The 23,924-nt window shown below is 60.2% G+C and overlaps 1 protein-coding gene across 1 annotated transcript; it reads right to left on the bottom strand.

Moving 5' to 3' along the window:
• Positions 1–1,053: 1,053 nt before the first annotated feature.
• On the bottom strand, positions 1,054–23,283 carry LOC118670297. The gene is made up of 28 exons (XM_036337366.1): positions 23,127–23,283; positions 21,979–22,296; positions 20,872–21,168; positions 19,919–20,365; positions 19,349–19,654; positions 18,897–19,211; positions 18,507–18,821; positions 15,831–16,145; positions 15,609–15,677; positions 15,220–15,534; positions 14,897–14,932; positions 14,175–14,309; positions 13,493–13,702; positions 12,853–13,019; positions 12,035–12,200; positions 10,559–10,711; positions 9,866–10,189; positions 9,015–9,326; positions 8,147–8,461; positions 5,605–5,910; positions 5,153–5,467; positions 4,763–5,077; positions 4,374–4,688; positions 3,285–3,431; positions 2,896–3,210; positions 2,239–2,385; positions 1,705–1,806; positions 1,054–1,142 (listed from the first exon to the last, which is right to left on the bottom strand). The coding sequence occupies exons 1-28, from the start codon at positions 23,281–23,283 to the stop codon at positions 1,054–1,056; spliced, it is 6,723 nt and encodes a 2,240-aa protein (XP_036193259.1).
• Between the last annotated feature and the right edge of the window lie 641 nt (positions 23,284–23,924).

Here is a 23,924-nt window from a genome sequence, read left to right as displayed (position 1 = left end):
ACAAAAACATATCCAATACTGTATTTAATGGCGAAAGGAAATCGGGAGGCACGTGGCCACTGTGCTGCCACATTCGATATGGGGCCGAGGGCCTGGCCCTTGAAATAAGGCACAACAAAAAAGAGGTTAAAGGTCTAAAGGAAAGGAAAGGGTCCGTCATTATTCACAGATGACATGATTACACATGTAGAAAAGCCACAGGACACTTTGGACCCAATTAAGGAGAGTTTACAAGAAAAAAGCAGCAGCAGCCCCAGCCAGGTGGCTCAGTGGGTTGGAGTGATGTCCCATACACCACAAAGGTTGTGGGTTCAATTCCTGATTCGGGCACGTGCCTAGGTTGCAGGGTCAGTACCTGATTGGGCAAGTACTGAAGGTGACGGATCAATGTTTCTCTCTCTCTTTCCCCCTTACTCTCTCGAAAATCAATAAACATATCCTCAGATGAGGATTAAAAAAAAAAAAGGAAAGCAGATGCTGCCCAGTGACACAGAGCCCTCCAGTGAGTGGTACCTGAAGATGTTGCCAAATAAGTTTGTTTTTTGGGGTTTTTTTTGGTTAATCCTCACCCAAGGGTATTTTTCCATTGTTTTTTTTTTTTTTTTTAGAGAGAGAGTGAAATGGGGGGCTGAGGAGGGGAGAGAGAGAGAGAGAGAAATATGGATGTGAGACACATTGATTGGTTGCCTCCCGCATACGCCTCCGCCAGGCCCAGGGATTGAGCCTGCAACCCAGGTGCGAGGGTCAATGGTCTAACCACTGAGCACACCAACCAGGGCTCACCACGGATGTCGTTAAAGAAATGGCAAACATAACTATGGATTTCTACAGGCGTTTGTGTTTGTGTTGTGGATGCACAGAAAGCCCGCAGGCGTGTGTCTCCCAGAAGGAATGGGGGCGAGGGGACAGGGGTGGGAGGAGACGGGGGTTTCACCTAGAGGCTTGAGGACAGTCCCCAAAATGCTCCTGTGTGTTCTGGATTCAACACCATCGTAAAGGGAAACCACGAACTGTGCTTTCCACTCTGTCAGCGGCAACTCTACCTCCAGGTCTTCACAGCGTCATCTCCTCCAGAGGAAACGCAGCCTCGTCGTAACCCTCCTCCGGTCCAGACTGTCCGTCCGTGAGGCTCGCTGCCCCTTCTGAAACAGGCACGCGAGGCGCCGGGTCACGGATCCCCCAGAAGCCACGTCTGATTCATCACCAGGGGCCTGGCCTGATGACGTCCCTCTTGTTAGGAAAGCTTAGCAATGCCACCAGAAACACTTGACAGCCCGGCCGGCGTGGCTCAGCGGTTGAGCATTGACCTCTGAACCAGGAGGTCACAGTTCGATTCCTGGCCAGGGCCCATGCCCGGGTTGCGGGCTCCATCCCCAGTGTGGGGTGTGCAGGAGGCACAATCAGATCAATGGATGTTTCTATTTCTCTCTCCCTCTCCCTTCCTCTCTGAAATCAATAAAAATATAAAAACAAAACCAAAAAACACCACCTGACAGAGACCTCCAGGCATCTGGATACCGGGGCGCCTCAACCATCCGGTCACAGCACATGACTGGTTCTGTCACGCTCATCCTCCAGGACACTGAGGCTGCGAGCTCCAGCCACTCAGAAGCACAAGCACACCCCCTCCCCAAGGTTCCCACCTGCTGGACCCCCCCACCTGGCTTCTGGAGCTGGGAACACAGACACCCTGATCCTCCTCACCCTGGGGCTCCTCCTCGATTTCCTCGTACAGCCCTGCGAGAGGCAGTTCCCCGATGACTTCATAGGTGGGCTCTCCAGGAGACACCTCCGAACTTCCCAGGCCTGCGGAGGAGTGGAGCAGGGTCACACTCAGACCCCCGGGTATGGATGAGTCCGTGGGCTGGGGGCGGGGGCAGGACTTTCAGGGGGGAACCCCACTCCGGCAGCAGAAAGGCAGGATGCTTTGGGCAGGGCCTGGGAGGCTACAGTGGTGGGACCAGGCCCTCCGTGCCCTCCCACCCCTGGCCACCAGCCGCTCTCAGCAGGGCCTGAGGCTGCTGCCCAGTGAGCCTCCATGTGGATTCCCGGTGGGACCTCCTAGGGTCAGCACCGAGTCCCAGGGGCCTGAGGCTGACTAATTTCTAAGTCACTCTGTTTGGCCAAGAAAAGGCCACTCACTCGAAGTGAAACCCCACGTCAGGGACCCCAACACCAGTGTTCAGTTTCCGCTGGTTTCTGCCATGCTGGCCATCGGGACCCAGTGGGTGCACATACCTCTCTGCTTGGCTTGTGTGATTCGTAGCAGGATCAGGAGGCCCAGGAGGCCCAGAAAGAGAAGACCAAGAAGCGCTCCCAGGACGGTGCTGACCGCCCTGAGCATCGGGCAGGGCTCTGGGTTCCGCAGGGGAGCAGGGCCAGGCTCTGTGGAAGGAGAGACCATGAGCGGTTCGTGGTGGCTGAGGGGGAGAAGGCAGCCGCCAGGGCCCATACCCTCACCCTCAGGGGCCACCACGTGCTTCTGAACTGCTGAGGGGGCATCTGCTGGGCAAAGCACCCCATGATTGACTGGTGTGTGCTGGTGAGGGCTTGAGGTTTCCGCTCTAAAACAGTGACTATCCTGGGTCCAAAACAGAGGCTCCTGAGCAGCGCCCTCCCCCCCCCCGGCCCCCTGGCATGGCGCAGGGAGCTAGCTACCCCGGCTCAGGGAGACACGCACAGTGGGGATTGCTGTGGTCATTTTTGTTCTCTGCAAACAGAATGAGGCTGCCACACTGCACTTGACACAAGGTACCCCAACTCCCCCGGAGTAGACATGAGCTGGGGGTAAAAACCAAGAGATGTCCCCCAAATGTTAGCAGAAACCACAGCAATTCAGCTTCTTCCCAAGAGAACGCAGCGAGGAAACATCCCATCACACGCCGGCCCACTCACGGGAGCAGCGCACGCCCGCGTCCTCCTTGTGCCCGCAGTCCGCACGTCCCCACGGCTCCGCTGGGCAGCCCCACAGGGACGCCTCGCTGTCCCGGCACCCCACCTCGTCCAGCCACACAGGCCCTGAGCCCGGACCAAAGGCGGCCCCGGCCAAGGCGCTGATGGCCCTGCCACAGCCCAGCTGGCGGCACACGACCTCCGCGTCCGCCAGGTCCCAGGAATCGTCGCACACGGTGCCCCAGGAGCCCTCGTGCCAGAGCTCCACGCGGCCGGAGCAGCTGTCCTCGCCCCCGCTCACGCGCACCGAGCCTTCCTCTGGAAAAGGGGGCTGTGGTCACTGCAGGGCGGGGCTGGGGTGCGGCCTGGCAGGCAGAGGGGCAGGGGAGTACCTGGGCAGCTGCGGGTGGCTGAGCAGTTGAGGGTCTCCCCGGGGTCCGGAGGAGTTCCTCCTGCCTTTTCTGTGTAGGAAAGTAGTACCCATCGGATATTTGCAAGGTTGGCAGTTTCAAATTCTGTGAAATACTTTTCCTTGTTCTCTTCCCAGCACCAGGAATGCCTGCCTCAGATGAGGAAAGGTCTATAGTATAGACCAGGGGTGGGCAAACTTTTTGACTCAAGGGCCACAATGGGTTCTTAAACTGGACCGGAGGGCCGGAACAAAACCATGGATGGAGTGTTTGTGTGAACTAATATAAATTCAAAGTAAACATCATTACATAAAAGGGTACGGTCTTTTTTTTTTTTTAGTTTTATTCATTTCAAACGGGCCGGATCCGGCCCGCGGGCCGTAGTTTGCCCACGGCTGGTATAGACTCTATACATTTAGCCGAGGGGTAGGCACGCAGGGTGAGGATTCCCCACACTGGCCTGGGCTTCTCCCCGCAGCACGTTTCCCTACAGGAAGCTGCGCACCCAGGGGTCCTGCTCCCCACTGCGGGGGAGTCAGGAGGTCTCAGAAGACTCCAGATGACCCGCCAGCTCAGACCCTCAGGGCAAGGACTCTCCCCGTGCTGGACCAGCACACCCGGGACTATAAGGCAAAGTGAGGGTGGTAGCGTCATCCCTTAGACTCTACCTTCCTAACGCCGCGACCCTTTAGTACAGTTCCTCATGGTGTGGTGACCCCCAACCATAAAATTATTTTCGTTGCTACTTCATAACTGTAATTTTGCTACTGTTATGAATCGTCATGTAAATATCTGATATGCAGGATGTATTTTCATTGTTACAAATTGAACATCATTAAAGCATAGTGATTCATCACAAAAACAATATGTAATTATATATTTGTTTTCCGATGGTCTTAGGCGACCCCTGTGAAAGGGTCCTTCGACCCCAAAAGGGGTCGAGAACCACTGCCTTAGAGCAAAGGGGCTGCGCCATGACCGCTGCAGGGAATCCATGTCGGGCCAGCCCTGGGGCTCGATCCTTACAGACCGCCCCCCCCCCCCCCCCGCCCCGCCCCACGGCTCCCTCACCTGCACACACCACCCAGGCCTCCTCCTGGCTGGAGCACGAATGCTGGTCCCAGGGGGCTGACGGGCACTGCCACAGGGACAGGTCGTGCCTGTGCCGGCACTGAATGGAGGCCACCCAGAGCGTCCCGGGGGCCTTCCGGGTCCCCACCGCCGCCTGGAGCTGTCCCTGCGGCCCACAGCCCAGCTGGCCACACAGGACGCCCAGGGAGGCAGGGCTCAGCGTCCGGCACACGCCTCCCCAGGTGCCATTGTAGAACACCTCCAGGCGCCCGGCGCAGGGCCCGCTGCCGTCCCGCAGCCTCAGGTCTGTGAGCCCTGCAGGGGGAGAGGCTCAGCGAGAACCCGCCCGCCCGCCGTGCAGGGGCCGCGGGCCGGGGGGCTGCACCGACCTGAGCAGAAGACGCCGGCGTCCTCCTTGTGCCCGCAGTCGTGCTGGCCCCAGCCACCGGACGGGCACCGCCACAGCGCAGACTCGTTGCCCTCGCAGCCCAGCTCGTCCATCCAGATGCGCCCGGACCCGGACCCGAAGTGCGCCGCCCCCGGGGCGCCCAGCGCGTGGCCGCAGCCCAGCTGCCTGCACACCACGTGCGCGTCCCGCAGGTCCCAGCCGTCATCGCACACGGTGCCCCACGCGCCCCCGTGCAGCACCTCCACGCGCCCCGCACAGCGGCCCGGCCCCGCGGCCAGGCGCACGCGGCGGCTCCCTGCGGGGACACCCGGTCAGCGCGGCCCGGCTCCGGCTCCGGGCGGACGGAGGCGCGGGCCGGGGCCTCACTCACCAGCGCACACCACGCCCGCGTCCCGCCAGGTCCCCGCCGGCACCAGCCGCGACGCGGACACGTTGCACTGGGCCAGGCGGGCCTCGCCGCCCAGACAGCGCACGCGGCTCAGCCCCACGCCGGCCCCGCGCCCCGGGGCGGCCGCATCGTAGGCCCGCTCCGCCTCTCCGCACCCCAGCTGCCGGCACACCACGCCCGCGCCGCGCACGTCCCACGCGTCGTCCAGGACGCGGCCCCACACGCCGTCCAGGGACACCTCCACGCGGCCGTCACAGCGGCTCTGCCCATCCCGCAGCCGCAGGGCGTGGCGGAGACCTGGGGAGAGAGGCGGGGCGTGGGAGGCGCTGGCAGGGGCAGGGGCCGCACCCTGGGCCTGGAAAGGGGAGAGGACCGCCCCCCGCCTCAGCCCCGTCCACTCCCAGCCCCTCTGCCCATGGCTGGTGCTGACCCACCTGAGCAGACCACGGAGGCCGAGTTTCCCGGGGCACAGGCGGGGGCGCCCAGGGTGCTCACCGGGCAATTCCACAAATAGGGCTCTGTCCCCGCACAGTGAAACCTGTCGGGCCAGGGGGGAGTGCTTCCGTGCCCAAAGTGACCTCCTTGGGGCGCGGCCAGGGCACTGCCACAGTTGAGCTGGTGGCAGAGGACGGTGGCGTCTGCCAGGTCCCAGTGGGCGGCACAGAGGGGTGCCCAGGCCCCCTGAACCTGGAGCTCCATGCGCCCCTCACAGCTGCTGCTGCCGTTGACCAGCCGGAACCCTAGGGTGGGGGGGTTTGAGGGAAGAGGGTGTCAGCATTGCTCCCGACCCTGCAGACCCTTCCTTAGTGCAGGCTTCGTTCAACACAGCCACTCCCGCACCGTGGAAGGACAGCTGGGAGCAAGCAAACATCTTTGGGGTGTGACATCGCTGTCAATGGCAGATAGAGAACACCAAGATGGAGCACCCTCCACTGCAGTGATGGTTAACCTGGGGAAACAGGCAAAATCAGCTTCTCCAGGAGCCTGACGTGCAAGCAGAAACAGGATCCCAGTGAGCAGCGAAGTGGTGGAATGCTGCCTCCGTGCAGGCAGGAAGGGGACACTGAGGCAGACCCCGCTCTCTGCACAGCTGCTGCTTCTACTGACCCGCCAGGACCCCGGAGCAGCAGAGCATCACGGCCGTGCTCTCAGGCCTTGATCACTAGAACCTCAACCTACGCTGCACCCTGGAATTGGGAAGGAAAACCCTAGACATGGCAGAGAAGGGAACCCCCAAACTGCACCTCTCCTCTAAGTAATATTTAGGCTTATTCAGGGACATGGAAGCATGCAACACACTGATAAATCTCAGAGAGAGGTGGGGAGGGGGGCACACGGGAAGAAATGAACCAAAGAACTTATATGCATGTATGCATAACCCATGGACCCAGACAATCGTGGGTGACGGCCTGGGGAGAGGGTGGAACCAGGGGGAGGGGGTCAATGGGGGGGGGGACTCTGTAATACTTTCAACAATAAAGATGAATTTTGAAACACAAATAAATAATGTTTAGGCTTGTAAAACTGTCATAACCAACTTTTTTGAAAACTCTAGTATCTAATCAAAAACTTACAACTAAGAAACACTTAATGAAGCAAAAACTTGGCAAGTCTGGCTCTGCCAGGCAAGAAGGAATGCTAAGGCAGAGTTGAAAAAATGGCCTGCCCCAGCCTTGAAGCTATGCTCCAACAAAGAGCTAATATGCAAAGACTGGACGAATTTTATGTTTTGTTTGTTTTGCATTTAAGAAAATCTCTGTCAAATTGCTATCACCACTAAGATAACAAAAAAATAAAATAAAATAAGAAGAGACCTCATTGGTCACACACGAGAAGGAGTAGAGTCTTTACACAAAGGGTGTAAAAAGTCACTAAACAACCAACTATGACCCACAGCAATTAGCAGCAACAAACAGTGGGTGGGAGAATCTGATTTTTAAAGTAACCATACTATAGTAATTTAGCAATGTCTCCTTCATGCAAAGTATCAAGAAACTATGACACATTCACATGGAAAAAACACACACAGAAACTGTCCCTGAGGAAACTAAATCATTATACTTACTAGATAAAGACCTTAAATAAGTGTCTTAAATGTGCTCAAAGAGCTGAAGAAAACCAGTTTAATGATATCTCATGATATACGGAATTTCAATAAAGAGATATCAATTATTTTAAAAGGAACTGAAGAGAATTTATTGACTTTAAAAATAAAATGAATGGATCCTGGCTGGTGTGGCTCAGCGGTTGAACATCTACCTATGAACCAGGAGGTTACCACTGATTCCGAGGCAGGGCACATACCTGGGTTGTAGGCCTGATCCCCAGGGTGGGGCGTGAAGGAGGCAGCCAATCGATGTTTCTCTCTCATCAGTGTTTCTCTCTCTCTCTCTCCCTCTCCCTTCTCTCTAAAAATCAATAAAAACATATTTTTTTAAAAAAAACTAAACAAAGCATGAGCATCTCAGTTGATGCAGAAAAAGCATCTGACAAAATCCAACAGATTCTCGTGATAAAAACACTCAATGAACTAGGAAAAGAAGGGAACATTCCTCAGCATGATGAAGGGCGTTTATGAAAAACCCGAAGCTAGCATACTCAATGGTGAGAAGCTGAAAACTTCCCCGCCCCCGCCTCCCCCTCCCCCCAGGTCAGCACTCCTCTCACCACTGCTGTTCCACTTTATCTTGAAAGTTCCAGCCAGAACAATTAGGCAAGAAAAGACGTAAAAGGCATTCAGGTTGGAGAGGAGGCATAAACCTATCTGCTGAGGTTCATAGTGATCAAGGCCTGAGAGACATGATCTATACAGAAAATCCTACAGACTCCACATTGAACGATTCAAGCTAATACATTCAGGGAAGTTGAGGGTACAGGATCAATACACAAACTTTAGTTGTATTGCTATAGACTGGCAACAAACAATCCGAAAGGAAAATAAGAGACAATTCCCCTTACAATCACATAAAAACTTACTTTCCCCCGAGCACCTGAGCCCGGCGTCCTGGCCATGCCCACACTGGTGCCCAGGCGCCTGAGGGCAGTGGAACAGCAGGGACTCGTTGCCTGCACAGCGGAAGGCCTCCGTCCACACGGACCCAGAGCCCTGGCCAAAGTGCGCGGCCCGGGGTGTGGACAGAGCTGAGCCACACTGCAGCTCCCGACACACCACGTGGGCCGTGGCCTGGTCCAGGTCCTCTTCGCAGACGGTGCCCCAGGTCAGGCCACGCCTCACCTCCAGGCGCCCAGCACAGGGGTGCTCGCCGCCCATCAGCCGGGCCTCAGTGTGTCCTGGGGGCAGACACTGGGCTGAAACAGCCCCTCAGGGGCAGGGCTGGAGCTTTGCAGGCCTTCCCGCCCTCCAGTCCCAGGGGGAGGAAGGACAGGAGGACCAGAACCACCTGCTGGGCCAGCACTGAGGGGCACTGGGGTACGTGGGACCTGCAGGTGGGGAGGACCCTCCCATCACTTGGCATCTCACTCCTATTCCAACAGCAAACATTCATTTCCCACCCCCTGGGGCTCCACCAAGCCGGGGTAAGTGAGCACAGCCCCCATGCCCATGCACTCGAAGGGCCCAGGGCTCTCACGTCTGCCCCCCACCCCCCCACACACACCCTCCCCTGACTTGGATTCTGGGTCCGGCCAGCACTTTAGTCACTTGGTCAGTTTAAACCCCAGCACTAGCTGCACCCAGTACCTCCCAGGGCAGGGATGCAGGCTGGTGGCAGGGCGTGGACAATCCCCCACCCCCCATCCCGCCTCTCTAGTCAGTGGATGTCCCCTTCAGTCCCCCGAACACAGCTATGAAAGGATGCCTCCCTCACAAACCAGGCGTCCTTACCTGAACACACGACCTGCGCATCTGTCGGCAGGTTGCACTGGTCCTGAAAGTTCATATTGAACCTGCAGTTGAAGATGCTGGACTCTGTTCCCCGGCAGGTCACGATCTTAGGTCCCCAGCCCCCAGAGCCCCCGGTGCGGTGGGGTCTGGACGCCTGGAGCACGGGGCCACACCCCAGACTCCTGCAGAAGACACTCGCCTCCTCCACGTGCAAACCGCACGTCATACTAGGGCTTCCAGGCAGTCTGATCTCAAAGGTCCCTGCGCAGGGGCTGCCTCCGCCGCTGAGCCCCACTTTCGCCAGCTCCCCACCTGCAGAAGCACAGGAGCCCGCCTGCTGCTCACCTGAGCCCCACCGGCCTGGGGCGCGCACCCCACTCTGCACACAGCGGCTCCCGGACAGAGGGTTTGGCAGAGCCCTGGGTTTCTCTGCAGAGGCAATTCTTTCCCACCCAGGATCCCTCAGGAGGGGTGGCTGCTCCCCCTCCTGCCCGAAGGCCTCCAACAGGGACGGCAGGACTGAGCTCCAAGCACTCCAGCTTCTGGGACTTGGGCGCCCTGGGAGCCCCGCCAGAGCAGAGGGGCCAGTGGGAGAGGGAAACAGGCTCCCTTTTCTCTCGTGTGGTCCCCCTGGGGCCCAATGCTTGACCATTGGCGGGAGGAGGCAAATGAACCCCGAAAGGGCTGCCCTGGGTGTGCAACCCGCAGCTGGGAAGCACAGTGCCCCCCACCTGGGCCATCCCGGGCCCTGCTCCTATGGGGCCAGGACAATGCCACGAGGGCCTGAGGGTCACAGTCCTGGGTCCTGGGCTTCCACCCAGGGGCTGCCTCCGACATGCCCCGCCTCCTACCTGTGCAGTGGACCGCGCCGATGCACTCACACGCGCAGCCCTCCGGCTTCTCCCACGACCCCGGGGCGCAGTCCCAGAGCGAGGCCTCCGAGCCCTGGCACCTCACGCCCTGCAGCAAGGAGGGCTGCCTCTCCTGGGGCCACATCACGTAGGTGGGCGCCACGTGGGCCCCGCCGCAGTCCAGCTGCCGGCAGACGACCGCTGCCTCCTGCGGGCCCCAGTGGTCCCCACACACCGGGCCCCGCCGGCCGCCGAGCTGGACCCGCACCAGGCCCTCGCAGCGGTTCCCGCCTCTCAGCAGGGCCACGGACTCCGCCGCGGGGCCTTGGGACAGAACACAGGGAGGTGGAGGTCGTGCGTGGCCCGCTCGAGAACGTTTTGTCCAGAATTTTCAAAAATTTGCAATCGAATTTTCGCCTTCCCTCCTAATCTGTACCCTTTTAACTTCAATTTCCTCGTTCTCTCACGCTCGGGGTAGATGACATTTACGAAAGAAAATGGTAACAAAAAGGAATGGCCTTTCCCCGTGGCTTTTCCCACGTGCACGGGCCATCCTCACTCGCCTGCAAAGGGCTGAGACAGCCCCACCCCAGGCCCCGGCCGAGCTCCCGGGATGCACGCACCATGCGACAGTGTCCCCTCCCTTGACAGGCCATCCTCCGAGCCCCCAGCCCTCAGGCCAGCAGCACTCACCCGCAGGGAGGGTCCAGCAGGCCAGGAGGAGGGGCCACAGCCGCAGAGGGGACGATGCCATCCCTGGGCACCTCTGTTGCTGAGCCCCCTCAGGCCCGGGAGGTGTGCTCCGCACCGGCGCAGGCGGTGGACTCCAGCTCAGCGCTGAGCCGTCTGAGAAGGAAGCCCGTGAGCCCCGCCCGCCTCCCCCGTATCAGTGCCACCATCTGTCACGTGGAGCAGAGGCTCAGACACCAGGCCTGGGCCCAGCAGCCCCGCAGCACGTGGCGAGGCCGGGGCTGGACTTCCTGCAGGGCCAGGTGAGAGATGGGCGGGCGACAACCACCTTGGAGCCAGGAGCTGGCACCGTGGGAGACGCACCTCTCTCTGCCTCACACAAAAGGCGTGTGGATGAACACGGATCGTTCAATGTGTCATCAGGACCCAGCAATTGGACCAAAACCAGCAGGAACGTGCGTGACCTGCGACCAGCAGCAGGAAGGGAGGCAGACACCTGTCTGCGAGGAGGGAGTCCTGGAACAGCACTCGACGGCAGACGCGTAGAAAGGAAGGCTGGGAAGCCCTTTCACAATGACGGTTGACGAGTGCGTAGGTTAGCGCGTGTTTCAGGTGGGAAACGCACAGGAAGCACTAATGTGCGCCCGATGCATCGCTGTAGCTCATGCTTATGTCTGTGCCTCTGTTCAAAGAAAAGTTCTCAAAGGATACAAACCAAGGAGAGTGGATGTATTCATTCCGGAGAGAATAACGGTTTTCATTTTCTTTTTGTTTATTTCATTGTGCATGGTTGTGTGTGTGTGTGAGGCGGGCAGTTCATTTTCTTCCTTGGCTCCATGAGTTTTAAAATTTATAATCATGCCCTGGCCGGTTTGGCTCAGTGGATAGAGCGTTGGCCTGCGGACTGAAGGGTCCCAGGTTCGATTCAGGTCAAGGTCACATGCCTGGGTCACAGGTTTGAGCCCCACTAGGGGGCATGCAGGAGGCAGCTGATCCATGATTCTCTCTCATCAGTGATGTTTCTATCTCTTGCCCTCTCCCTTCCTCTCTGAAATCAATAAAGAGATATTAAAAAAAATTATAATCATGTGTATTATTTTCTAACCAGAATATCATCAGTGAAAGTTACTTTCCAAAAGATTTTCCAGAGAAGCAGTTTAAGAGAGGGCAGCTCGGTCCTCCGCCCCTTCCCGAGAGGGAGGTAGACCCTATGGGCAGGACCCTCTGTGCTGAGGCTCCGCCCCTCCCACACCGCAGCCTGGCCATGCACTTGGCCCAGCACCCAGCTCGGACCTCGGGAACACCCAGCATGCACCGCGAGCCAGGCTGGCCACCTCTTGAGGCCAGAGGGAGGCTCCTGTGTGTGTGCACAGGGGTGCAAGGTGAGCTCAGACATCCAGGACACTCCTTGTCGCCTCAAGGCTCTGTCAGGAGCTGTTCCTGCCATATTCCCAGGGCCCGGCAACTAGCCTTCCTCACCCACTTCACCCCAGAGGCCCCGTCCAACCTCTGTGGACATGACCCCATCTCCTTCACCAGGCTTCCTGTCCAGAAGGGACTGACTTTCATCGTCTGCAGCATAGTGGTCCTGGAAAGCACAAGCTGTGCCTCTCTCACAGCCCAGGGGGTGGGCACAGGGGGAGATCTGGGGGTGGGAGGCAGTGCTCAGAGAGAACCCCCAGCCTGCTGGCCAGACCCTCAAGGGAACCCTGAGAGGTGGGCGGTAATCGCTGCCATCACTGGGAGACCCTATAGATGAGGGATTCACAGGATGATTTAACCTGGTCCTTCCCAAGACATTTACGTGGGAGAGTGAGTCAGCAGAGGTCAGATATGTGGTCATGTGTGAACCTATCCCAGACCCACACAGGGAAGAGGACACAGAGAAACACTTCCCACAGAGGGGCCAGGGAGGTGTGGTCAGGGAGGTGTGGTCAGGGAGGTGTGGTCACAAAGGGCTTGGTGGGTCATCAGGGCAGGACAGCTCTGGGTGCTGGGGACCCTGGCACAGCACCTGAGCCAGGGGGAGGGCTGTCTGCAGGCGAGAGTAGAGTGGCCAGGAGCTGGTTCACAGGGAGCCCACCCCACACCCTGTAGAACCTTCAGGCAAAAGGCTGTGGGTGAGGAGAGTTGAAAACACTCAGAGCCCATATCAGGCCAGAGCGAGGCAGAGGGTTGGGGGGTTGAAAACAGAACCTGGCCACGGTGGATGTCTGGGGAATGTTCTGAGGTGAACGAATGGATGGATGAATGCGTTCAAAGGGAGTTTAATAGAATCTTTTTTAGAAATGAGAAACATGAAAGCTCCCAGGAGTCTTGCTGGTGTCCCCGATGGCCAGCTCCTGCGCATCGCATCCTGCAGCCGGGGCCACCGCGGTTTTCCGTCCCAGCCTGCACTCTGGGGCCCGGAGGCTGGTTTTCCGTCCCAGCCTGCACTCTGGGGCCCGGAGGGTGCGGAGTCCACCTGTACTTAAGGGGAGAGACATGCATGGTGTTCTCAGCAATTCCTCGGAGCCTCCAGGACGTCTGGGCCCTGGTTGGTCATTGCACCTCAAAGCCAGAGGGGCAGACAAGGATGGACAGCGAGTGGGGGTGAGAGTAAAGCGGTGCTCACAAGTGTCTCCTCCCACCATCTGCTCCCCCCAAAGCTGACTGGGAACAGGGTTCTGGAAGGACTCTGTGCACAGCCATGAAAAGATGCCCAAATAAAAATCTAGGGCCCTCCCTAAACGCCACGTCTGCTCATAAGGGTAACAAGCAACTCTGAAGGGACAGCCGCGTATCAAAGCCCAAGCCCGACAGCAGTGAGGGTTACAGACACACAGAGAGGGGGCTCCTGGGATCTTTAAATGTAGGCGCTGGCCAGGGCAGAGCCGTGGACATAGGAGCAGTACAGCAGGACAAGCACAGCGGACGCCGCGGCGCACAGGTGCACACCCACGGAGCTCAGGGCCGTCCCCTCCTCCGGCTCCTCCGGCTCCTCCTCCGGCTCCTCAGGGCCTGGCTCGGGCTCCCAGGCATCGTCATAGTCCTCTTCCGGCAGCAGGTCCTGGGGCACACTGGACCCTTCGACCTTCTCCCCCATGGGGACAGCTCCAATGTCCTCATAAACAACTTCCGAGGGCCGAGTCCCCAACATTCCAAAACCTGCAAAGGCCACACCCAAACCTGCAGTCCTGACACTGCTGCTGTCTAAGGCCACAGCTGCCGGCCCCACGCAGGGTGGGACCCTCGACCCCTCAGCTCCTCCTGCCTCGGTTTCCATCAGGAGCACAAGGAACACACACTTCTGTGGGCACCCAAGACCAGAGAGCTCCCCAGCTATTCAGGTGACCCAGGAATGGGGAACCCTCGAGCCTGTCCCACCCCAGGCAGCCCTAGGACCACGAATCTTCTCACCCAGCTCCTCTGAGAAGCAGAGCAGAGCCCAGAGCCCCCTGTCCCCAACAAGTTGTGGGTCCCCGACAAGTCATCACAGGGGAGATCGGGTGACACCCAGCGTGCAGGGCAGTGACCAGGACAGAGAGGGCCTGCGACAGGCTGGGCGCGCAGAGTGTGCCCCCCAGCCCTCCCATCCCCAGGCCCTGTGTCACCCTCATAGGCCATGCCTACCACCTACCTCTGCAGGCTCCTCTGCGGTACCACTGCACCCCCAGGATCAGGGAGACGCAGCCCAGGAGGGTTCCCAGAACGAAGCAGAAGATCATGGGCAGGGTCCCAGCCTTGAGGGAAGGCAGTGGGGCCAAGGCAGGGCCTGTAGGGACAGTGAGAGGCGGGTCTTCCCTGAGCGCTTGCACTGCCTGGGGAATTGTGACCTCCGGCCTGGACCACCTGAGTGGGGGGAGGGGCGCCCAGAGGAGAGATGGGCTTTGTCCTGCTCCTCCCCCAGAGTTGGCCCTGAGGGGGTCACACAGCTCAGGGCCAAGGGGGAGGGCACAGAAGGGAGGGGCAGAAGGGCAGCTCCTACAGTCCTGATAGCCACTGCCCTCACCTGTGCTTTGGACATAGCCACGTTTCTAAGAGGCCACAGCACACACGAGGGCCAAAACCTCCAGTTGGCAAGGGAAAGACCCCAGAAGTAGCTAGGGCAGGGCCCAGGCCTGCTGTCCCTCCTCACGGCTCTCCACCCGGCTGGCACAAGGACGGGCAGCCGTGTTCCTCCAACCACAGGGCATCTCCGGCACTGCGGCCCTGCCCCTGATGACCTCAGCATCCCCAGACTGCGGCACAGGTGCCCACAGGAGACTCCAGGGCGCCCCTCCTTGTAACCCCATTGCAAGCTCCTCTGGGTCAGGGTCAGACCGGAGCGTGTGGACTGAGGGTGAGGAAGAGCACACCTACCTGATGCTGGTGGGCGGACCGTGGTCCCTCTGTCACCTGCAGGAGAAACGGGCCAGACCTTGGGGCGAGTAAGAAGAGGCGGCCATAGCCCTGAGCAGCCCAGGCCCTCTGAGCAGCGCCCCAGCCCCACTCAGCCTGAGCCTATCATGTCTTTGAACTCCCACAGAGGCAGCCTGTGCCCCACCCCTCAGAGCGACCTAGCACAGGGGCAGCCTCGGGGCCCTGGGAGCACCCACAGTGGGGGGACACGCCAGAGGAGCTCTCCTGAGACCCCCTTCCCAGCCCCCAACTATCCACCCCCCCCCCACCTCCTGCCCACTCACGGGAGCAGCGCACGCCCGCATCCTCCTTGTGCCCGCAGTCCGCACGTCCCCACGGCTCCGCTGGGCAGCCCCACAGGGACGCCTCGCTGCCCCGGCACCCCACCTCGTCCAGCCACACAGGCCCTGAGCCTGGACCAAAGGCGGCCCCGGCCAGGGCGCTGATGGCCCTGCCACAGCCCAGCTGGCGGCACACGACCTCCGCGTCCGCCAGGTCCCAGGAATCGTCGCACACGGTGCCCCAGGAGCCCTCGTGCCAGAGCTCCACGCGGCCGGAGCAGCTGTCCTCGCCCCCGCTCACGCGCACCGAGCCTTCCTCTGGAAAAGGGGGCTGTGGTCACTGTAGGGCGGGGCTGGGGTGCGGCCTGGCAGGCAGAGGGGCAGGGGAGTACCTGGGCAGCTGCGGGTGGCTGAGCAGTTGAGGGTCTCCCCGGGGTCCTGCGTCGTTTTTGCTGATAATCCTATTGGATTAAACAGGGGCCGTCCCAGAGTAAATGCCCCGAAAAGCTTCAGAATGAAGTCTGTGAAGCCCCAGGGATGCCCGGGCCCGCAGCCATGGGTCAGTGGCAGCCCCTGAGGGTGACCAGACCCGCCAGAGACCGCCAGGGGCCCACCTGTACAGGTGATCCAGATCTCTTCTCCGTGGGCACAGGAGTGCGGATGCCACTGGGCTGAGGGGCACTGCCACAGCGTAGAGTTTTGCAGCCTGCGGCACTCAATGTTGTCCACCCAGGAGATGCCCAGGCCAGTGAGGACGGGCCTGTTCTCCAGCCAGCCCTGCTCCCCACAGCCCAGCTGCTTGCAAATGATGGACAAGGAGTTCTCCTTCAGGGAGTTACCGCATACGGCGCCCCACGTGCCGTTGTAGAACACCTCCAGCCACCCAGCACAGTGCTGGGTGCCCCCTTGCAGCCTCAGGGCCACAGACTCTGCAAGACAAGAACAGTCAGGCCAGGGGAAGTCTCTGAAGGAGGGGCCCCAGCACTGAGACCGATGCCGCTCAAAGCCATCGGACCAGAGAGGCCCTGGCATCGACCCCACACCCCCACAGCCATCTCCCACCTAAGGAAGCAGCCAGCAGTTAAGCACAGGCCACCAGCGTGACGCCCAAACTGTAACGTCTTAGCAGGTGTGCCAGCTGATTGTCTAGAAACCCAACCTTGGAAATTATTTGAAATACAAAATAATACTTTTGCATAAGATGACCCATTTAGCAGTGACTATAAAAATTTAAAAAAAGAAAAAAGGAATTAGCCCAGAGCATTGGGACACAGCACCAGTCCAGGCTGGCCAGTGTCCAAGGACCGTCATAATACCATTGGCCAGTGTAATTCCAACAGGGGGACTAAATATTGCCACATATCAGAGTATTAGACAATCCTTTAAAATTGTTATGAGGGCCTATATATCTATATACCAGGATCAATGAAGAAAGTTGGGTATGAATTGCATGTGACAGTCATAACTGATTAAAATAGGCTTAGAGAAAACACGGGAAGGAAATACATCCGTGACACATTACAGAGGTGGTCACAGATCTGCCTGTGTCCACGCTCCTTGCAATGAATGAGCCTATTCCCCGCCCACCCAGTCTGGCCTCCAGGCTCTGGCCAACGGAGTGAGTGGGCAGGAGTGACCGTGCCGTTCCACGCCTGGGCCTCTTGCTGTGGAGCCCTGCTGCCAGGCTCGGTCCTATCAGAAACAGAGCGTCCCCCGCCCCTGCCAAGCTGGTCCCCAGCAGCAGCAGCTGCCTGGGGAGTCCACCAGTCAGAGGAAGAACTGTAAGGACATGAAAAACACAATGACAGCCTGGCCAGCGTGGCGCAGTGGTTGAGCATTGACCTATGAACCAGGAGGTCAATGGTTCGATTCCCAGTCAGGGCACATGCCTGGGTTGTAGGCCTGGTCCCCAGTAGGGGGTGGGAGGATCTGTCTCATCACTGATGTCTCTATCTGGCTCTCCCTTTCCTTTCCTCTCTCTGAAATAATAATTAAAACACACACACACACACACAACAGAATGATGGAAATAGATGTAATCTTCTAAACATAGTTTAGGAAAACTTTCCTAAAGCAAAATAGGAACCAAAAGCAATAAGAAGAGATCAGACTTGGACACCCAACCCCTCCCCAGGCGTCTCCAGGCTCACGCCCCCAATCAGCGGCAAAATTCTGTCCCTCAACCACCATCACACCCAGACAAGAACCCCATAAAGAGCCTCAGATGTGTGTGAGCTAAAAGCCTTAAAGATACTCTGGAAAAAGTCCTGCAGCCCATTAACACTAGAAAGACTGAAATTTAGTATGTACCTATATTGCCCAAAAGCAGTCAAAATGACTGCATTGTGGAAGAATAATATCGGCGCACTCTTCACTTATGTTCCTTAGCTTTTCCAATAACTCACTTCTATTCGACATTTCTTTCATGAATTTAGGGCGCAAAAGAAATAAAGTAAACAACTTATTAGAACAAGTATCACTGCATAAAGATTCGAATAACACTAGTTTAGCTTATTGAGCAACTGCAACTTATCAAGTATCGACAATTTATCATGTACTTGTATGTTATCATGTGACGGTAATCGAAAAAAAATGAAAACTGTTATTTCAATACAGAGCCGAACTGGTCATATAAGAAATTTACTCAATTAAATAATAATAGTCATTTGATTATTTAAAATTCCCCCCCTCCCCCCAAGCAGTCAAAATGACTGCTTTTGGGCAATATAGGTATAACACATATATATATACCGGAAATGAAGGAGGGGGGCGGTAACTACAATTATTAATAAACACATTTATATGTTGTACAAAAAGTCACAAAGTTCTAAGACATTGTGTCCTGATATACATAATTGTTTTTCTAATTGAAATTAAAAAGCAGTCAAAATGACTTCCTTGGGCAATCCAGTGTTAAATATACACCCAAAGGCGCTGGCACAGGGGGACTCGGACGGAGTGTGAGGTGACCTCCTGAGAAGGGGGGAAACCGCAGGCATTGCAGTTCCAGGACCACCGGCACCACAGGAGCAGGCGCCCCTCCCCGCCGCACCCCCCGCACCCCCCACCCCAGGCCCCGCCCGCCAACAGGGAAAGGTGTTGGTCCTGCAGCGTCTCCGGGGCCGGGGCCGGAGGACACCGAGCATCCACTGTGGAGTTCTCCTTGCGGGGAAGAGCGGAGGCCCTGGACACAGGAGCGAGCCCGCAAAGAGCCAGTGCGCGCTGTTACCACGAAGACACCACGACCCTCAGATACCCGCTGCCCAGAGAACTCAGCTCCCGGGACTGACCTGAGCAGAAGACGCCGGCGTCCTCCTTGTGCCCGCAGTCGTGCTGGCCCCAGCCACCGGACGGGCACCGCCACAGCGCAGACTCGTTGCCCTCGCAGCCCAGCTCGTCCATCCAGATGCGCCCGGACCCGGACCCGAAGTGCGCCGCCCCCGGGGCGCCCAGCGCGTGGCCGCAGCCCAGCTGCCTGCACACCACGTGCGCGTCCCGCAGGTCCCAGCCGTCATCGCACACGGTGCCCCACGCGCCCCCGTGCAGCACCTCCACGCGCCCCGCACAGCGGCCCGGCCCCGCGGCCAGGCGCACGCGGCGGCTCCCTGCGGGGACACCCGGTCAGCGCGGCCCGGCTCCGGCTCCGGGCGGACGGAGGCGCGGGCCGGGGCCTCACTCACCAGCGCACACCACGCCCGCGTCCCGCCAGGTCCCCGCCGGCACCAGCCGCGACGCGGACACGTTGCACTGGGCCAGGCGGGCCTCGCTGCCCAGACAGCGCACGCCGCTCAGCCCCACGCCGGCCCCGCGCCCCGGGGCGGCCGCATCGTAGGCCCGCTCCGCCTCTCCGCACCCCAGCTGCCGGCACACCACGCCCGCGCCGCGCACGTCCCACGCGTCGTCCAGGACGCGGCCCCACACGCCGTCCAGGGACACCTCCACGCGGCCGTCACAGCGGCTCTGCCCATCCCGCAGCCGCAGGGCGTGGCGGAGACCTGGGGAGAGAGGCGGGGCGTGGGAGGGGCTGGCAGGGCCAGGGGCCGCACCCTGGGCCTGGAAAGGGGAGAGGACCGCCCCCCGCCTCAGCCCCGTCCACTCCCAGCCCCTCTGCCCATGGCTCTTGCTGACCCACCTGAGCAGACCACGGAGGCCGAGTTTCCCGGGGCACAGGCGGGGGCGCCCAGGGTGCTCACCGGGCAATTCCACAAATAGGGCTCTGTCCCCGCACAGTGAAACCTGTCGGGCCAGAGGGGAGCGCTTCCGTGCCCAAAGTGACCTCCTTGGGGCGCGGCCAGGGCACTGCCACAGTTGAGCTGGTGGCAGAGGACGGTGGCGTCTGCCAAGTCCCAGTGGGCAGCACAGAGGGGTGCCCAGGCCCCTTGAACCTGGAGCTCCACGTGCCCCTCACAGCTGCTGCTGCCGTTGACCAGCCGGAACTCTGTGGGGACGGGGTGTCAGGCTCCCTTTGACCCGGACACCCAGCAAAGGGCAATTTCTCTCTTTGCACCCAGTGTGGTGGCCACCGAGCTGTCACCTGGCTCTGACCAGCTCCCCCTGTTCCCCAGGCTCAGCACTGGCTCACACATCTGTGCAGAGAAGCCCACACTTCGTGGCCTGCCCTGGGGGGGCTGGGGTAGAACATTCCTCTAGGACCAGGCCCCCACCCCCCTCTCCTCCCCTCCCCTCAACCCACAGCAGCCACTTCCTCTAACTGGAACAGGACACCCTCCTGGCTGGAGGCATCTCTGTGCGCTGGGTTGGAACACCCAGGAGGAATCCCAGAGGAAGGCTGGTGGGAAAGTAGGCAGGGGAGCCTCAGAGCCCACCCTCCCGGCCTCACCTGAGCACCTGAGCCCGGCGTCCTGGCTGTGCCCACACTGGTGCCCAGGCGCCCGAGGGCAATGGAACAGCAGGGACTCGTTGCCTGCACAGCGGAAGGCCTCCGTCCACACGGACCCAGAGCCCTGGCCGAAGTGCGCGCCCGGGGGTGTGGACGCGGCCATGCCACACTGCAGCTCCCGACACACCACGTGGGCTGTGGCCTGGTCCAGGTCCTGGTCACAGACGGTGCCCCAGGTCAGGCCACGCCTCACCTCCAGGCGCCCAGCACAGGGGTGCTCGCCGCCCACCAGCCGGGCCTCAATGTGTCCTGGGGGAGGAGACAAATTCTCAGTCAGGAGCCGGTGTTCTCAGGTAAACAGCTCACCTGGAGCCATCTCCCTGGACCCCAGGGCGCTCCAGCCAGAGGAGGTCCTCTGTATCCAGGCAGTGCGTCCGCCAAGCAGTGGACAGATTGACAGCCAGAGGCCGGTGCGCCCTGCACGCAGAACAAAGCAGGGTCCCTGGGTGCTTCCCCCAGGACAGAGGTTAGAGACACCTGCTGCAGGCGTCCATGCATGTCACAGCCTGCGCCTGCCCAGGTGGTGGCATCAAGGCCCTGTCCAATCTTGGAGGCAACGTCAAGGCCCTCAGGCCGCAGGGCACTGCCTCAGCCTGCCCCTACTCTGGGGTGGATGTGGGCAATGCCCTCTCACCTCTGACTCAGCGCTTTCCTCTTCTCTCCCCCCTCTCCCCTTCACCTGCTCCACTTCCTCTGAGCAGCAAGCAGCACAGGTGTCCGCGAGGGGAAGGGGGCAGGTGTGGGGGTGGCCTCACCTGAACAGACCACCTCTGCGTCTTGCTGGAAGTCGCAGCCGCTGCGGAGGTTGTTGTTGAGTCTGCAGTTTCGGATGGTGGGCTCCGTGCCCTGGCAAGTCATGTACTTCCCGCCAGTGCCTGCATCTTGGCGGGAAGCCTGCAGCGCGGGGCCGCACCCCAGCTCCTGGCAGAACACTGTGGCCTCCGTCTCATGCAGGCCACAGAGGCGGTCAATGCCGTTCAGGTTCCTGATCTCGGGGAGCCCGGAGCAGGGGCTTCGGCCCTTCACCAGCCGGATCTCCCGGAAAGTACCGTCTGGAAAGCACGAGCCACACTCAGAAGGGGCAGCCGCTGCTGTCCCCGCCTCACGGGGGGCCTGCGGCCACCCCCACAGACATTTCCACTTGGGCAGGGCAGCTCCTAGGCTCTCCACCCGCCCGGGGTCCCAGCCCCAGAGGCAGGCCCTGCTCCTTCCTCGGTGTCAGTGCTGGGCTGAGGGCCCCTTCCGACCAGGCAGTCACACAGGGCCCCTCGCTCAGAAGGACCCCCTCAGAGGGGCCGTGCCTGGGGTGATGCGCTGCTGTCATGCTCCTGACAACCTACTCGTTTTTGAAAAGGGCGCCTGCACCCCACAACCCGAGCAGTGGGGCTGCGTCAGAGGCGGGGCCCTAAGTGCCCACAGACAGACACCCTGCCTCTGGGTGAGAAATCCTGATTAGATACCCACGTGGGCCCCTCAGCCTCCTCAAGTGTCTAGAAGACCGGGCGGTCCCCCCCACCACCCCCCTCTGTCCGACCCCTGCTCCTCATTCCAGCTGCTGCTTTACTGGGTCCTTGGTTTTCTCTGTCTCTCCCCGGGAGCCCAGCTCTGCCCTGCGGGAAGGTGCGGGTTATCCCCAGCTGCATGCCCAGCACCTAGAACAGGGCCTCGCAAGGACATGGAATGGAGATGAGACTGGGCCTGGCTAGAGGGGCCAGGCGGGCTCCTGTGCCCAAAAGGAGCCCACCCAGAGAGCCACAGACCTGCCTGCCTCTCCTCCCATCCCCCCTCCCCTCCCACACCCCATCCCCTGACTCCCCCCCTCCCTCCTCCTCCCCTCGCCCACGGTCCCAGCACTGACTTACTGGTGCACAGCGCTACCACCATCCACTCGTGGGGGCACTGGGTCTGCGTCCACGCCCCGAGGCTGCACTCCCACAGGGAGGACTCGTCCCCCCTGCAGGACACGTTGTGGAGCACGGGCTGCCGCCTCTCATGGGGCAGCGGGACATACTTGGGGGCCCCCACAGCCTGGCCGCAGCCCAGCTGCCTGCAGACCACCGATGCCTCCGCCAGCGTCCACTCCTGGTTGCACACGTGTCCCCACACACCCTCGTGTTGGACCAGCACCAATCCGTCACACTCACTGTATCTGTTCGCCAGTTTCAGGTTGCCGGGTCCGCCTGCGGAGGGACAGGCCAGCCTCAGTGGATCAGACCACTGGGTGCCAGGGGAGGGGAGGTGGAGGGTGAGCCCAGTGATGATGGCCTCTGCATTTGCCTGGGGCCACCCCCAAGGCCTTGCTGCCGGTAGAGCCAGATTAGAAAAGTGACCCGGAAGCTTGCCCCCAGCCACACCCTTCCTAGGCCTCCGCACCCTGGTCTTTTCCTCAGCCCCTGGCAACCCCCACCTCATCACAGCCCCTGACCCTCCACCCTCAGCCCCAGTCCTGGGCTGGTGCAGGGAAATAAAACAGCGGCCCCAGGACTCCTGAGAGGGGGGCCACCTCGTCCCAGCCTGGGTCACCCCAGACCACCACCAGGGCTGCCCGCGGGGACCGGAGGAAGCAGGCCCTCCCACCTCCCGCTGGGGCCCTCAGCCATCGTGGCACTGCTCCACCCGCGCCTCCTCCCGGCCTCCCAGCCTGTGAACTGCACCAGTGCCTGTGTCCCTAACACACAACAGGGCCCCTGGTGCCATTCCCCCGCCCCCACCTCCCTGCCACCAGATTCCCACCCCACCACCTGGGTGCCCCCTCTGTCCAGCTGTGTAGTCATCTCCTCGCTGGACCCCGGGTCAGCCTGGGCAGTGACGTTTTCTTCTGTCAGCTTCCAGGGTACCGAATGCTGCTACCCTCTCCTGCCTCCCTGCCCTGACACACACTCACACACGTACACTCACACGAATGCACACTCACATGCATATGCACACACGCTCACATTCTTCTCTCACACGCATACATGCACACGCACCCATGCTACTGTAGGCAGGTCCCGCAGGGGCTCGGCCTCACCTCCGTCCTCTCCATGCTGTTCCTTCAGGGCTGCATGCAGGCCCCTCTGCAGCTTCCTGCCCAGGACTCTGCCTCTTGGCCTCTGGACCAGCAGCTCCCACACCCCTGTGCCCCCAGCCTGGTGTGGCGTCTCCTTGGGGCTATAGCTGTCCTCCATGTCCCAGCACCATGCCCGATGCTCAGCCTCACCGCCAGGGGTAGCAACGTCCCCCACCCTCGCCTCCCAGCCCTGCTCCAGGGCACAGGGGGTGGAACAGCCCCCTGTTGGACCCATCGCACCTCCTGTCAGTCTAGGATTTGAGACCAGACCCCAGCCATGTTCCCTCATTTCATCCAGGCTCTGACCCAGCCCACACCCTAGGCTCTGAGCAGTGGGACGGGAGGCCCTGGGTTCACCCTGGGATGGGACCTGCTCTGAACGTTGGAGTCCACATACCCTCCTACCTCAGGATCTCCCACCCGCTCCAAGCTGAGCGAGACCCAGGCAGCTGGTCAGAGCAGGGGGTCCTCACACTCGGCACCTCGGCATCTACAGAGCCACTGCCTCCAGAAGGTTCCGTGGATGAAGGAAGAAGAAACTCACCGATGGGGACTGCCCGGAGAGTGAGGAGAAGGGGCCCGACTCCCAAGGCCCAGAGAGCTGCCCTCATGGCCCCTCCGCCCCCGGGACGTCAGCCAGCTCTGGCCACTGGGCTGGGGCAATGGCAGGGATGGAGCCCAGAGTCAAATGTACAGGCGTGGGGGCTGCCAGTGGCCTCCCGGGACCAGTGGAGACAGCGAGAGCCTTTCCAGGGCTTA

Source organism: Myotis myotis, unplaced genomic scaffold (assembly GCF_014108235.1).
Source record: "Myotis myotis isolate mMyoMyo1 unplaced genomic scaffold, mMyoMyo1.p scaffold_m19_p_15, whole genome shotgun sequence".
Lineage (NCBI taxonomy): Eukaryota > Metazoa > Chordata > Mammalia > Chiroptera > Vespertilionidae > Myotis > Myotis myotis.
The sequence above is the reverse complement of the archived record's forward strand: the minus strand, read 5'-3'. Positions and strand labels throughout refer to the sequence as shown.

Excerpts from the sequence above, each read along its gene's own strand:
- LOC118670297 (XM_036337366.1), bottom strand. The coding sequence starts at position 23,283 with ATGGAGGACAGCTATAGCCCCAAGGAGACGCCACACCAGGCTGGGGGC. Across the intron at positions 3,432-4,373 it reads GGCCTGGGTGGTGTGTGCAG|AGAACAAGGAAAAGTATTTC; the intron begins GTGAGGGAGCCG and ends GGTGCTGGGAAG. Across the intron at positions 1,143-1,704 it reads AATCGAGGAGGAGCCCCAGG|AAGGGGCAGCGAGCCTCACG; the intron begins GTGAGGAGGATC and ends TGCCTGTTTCAG.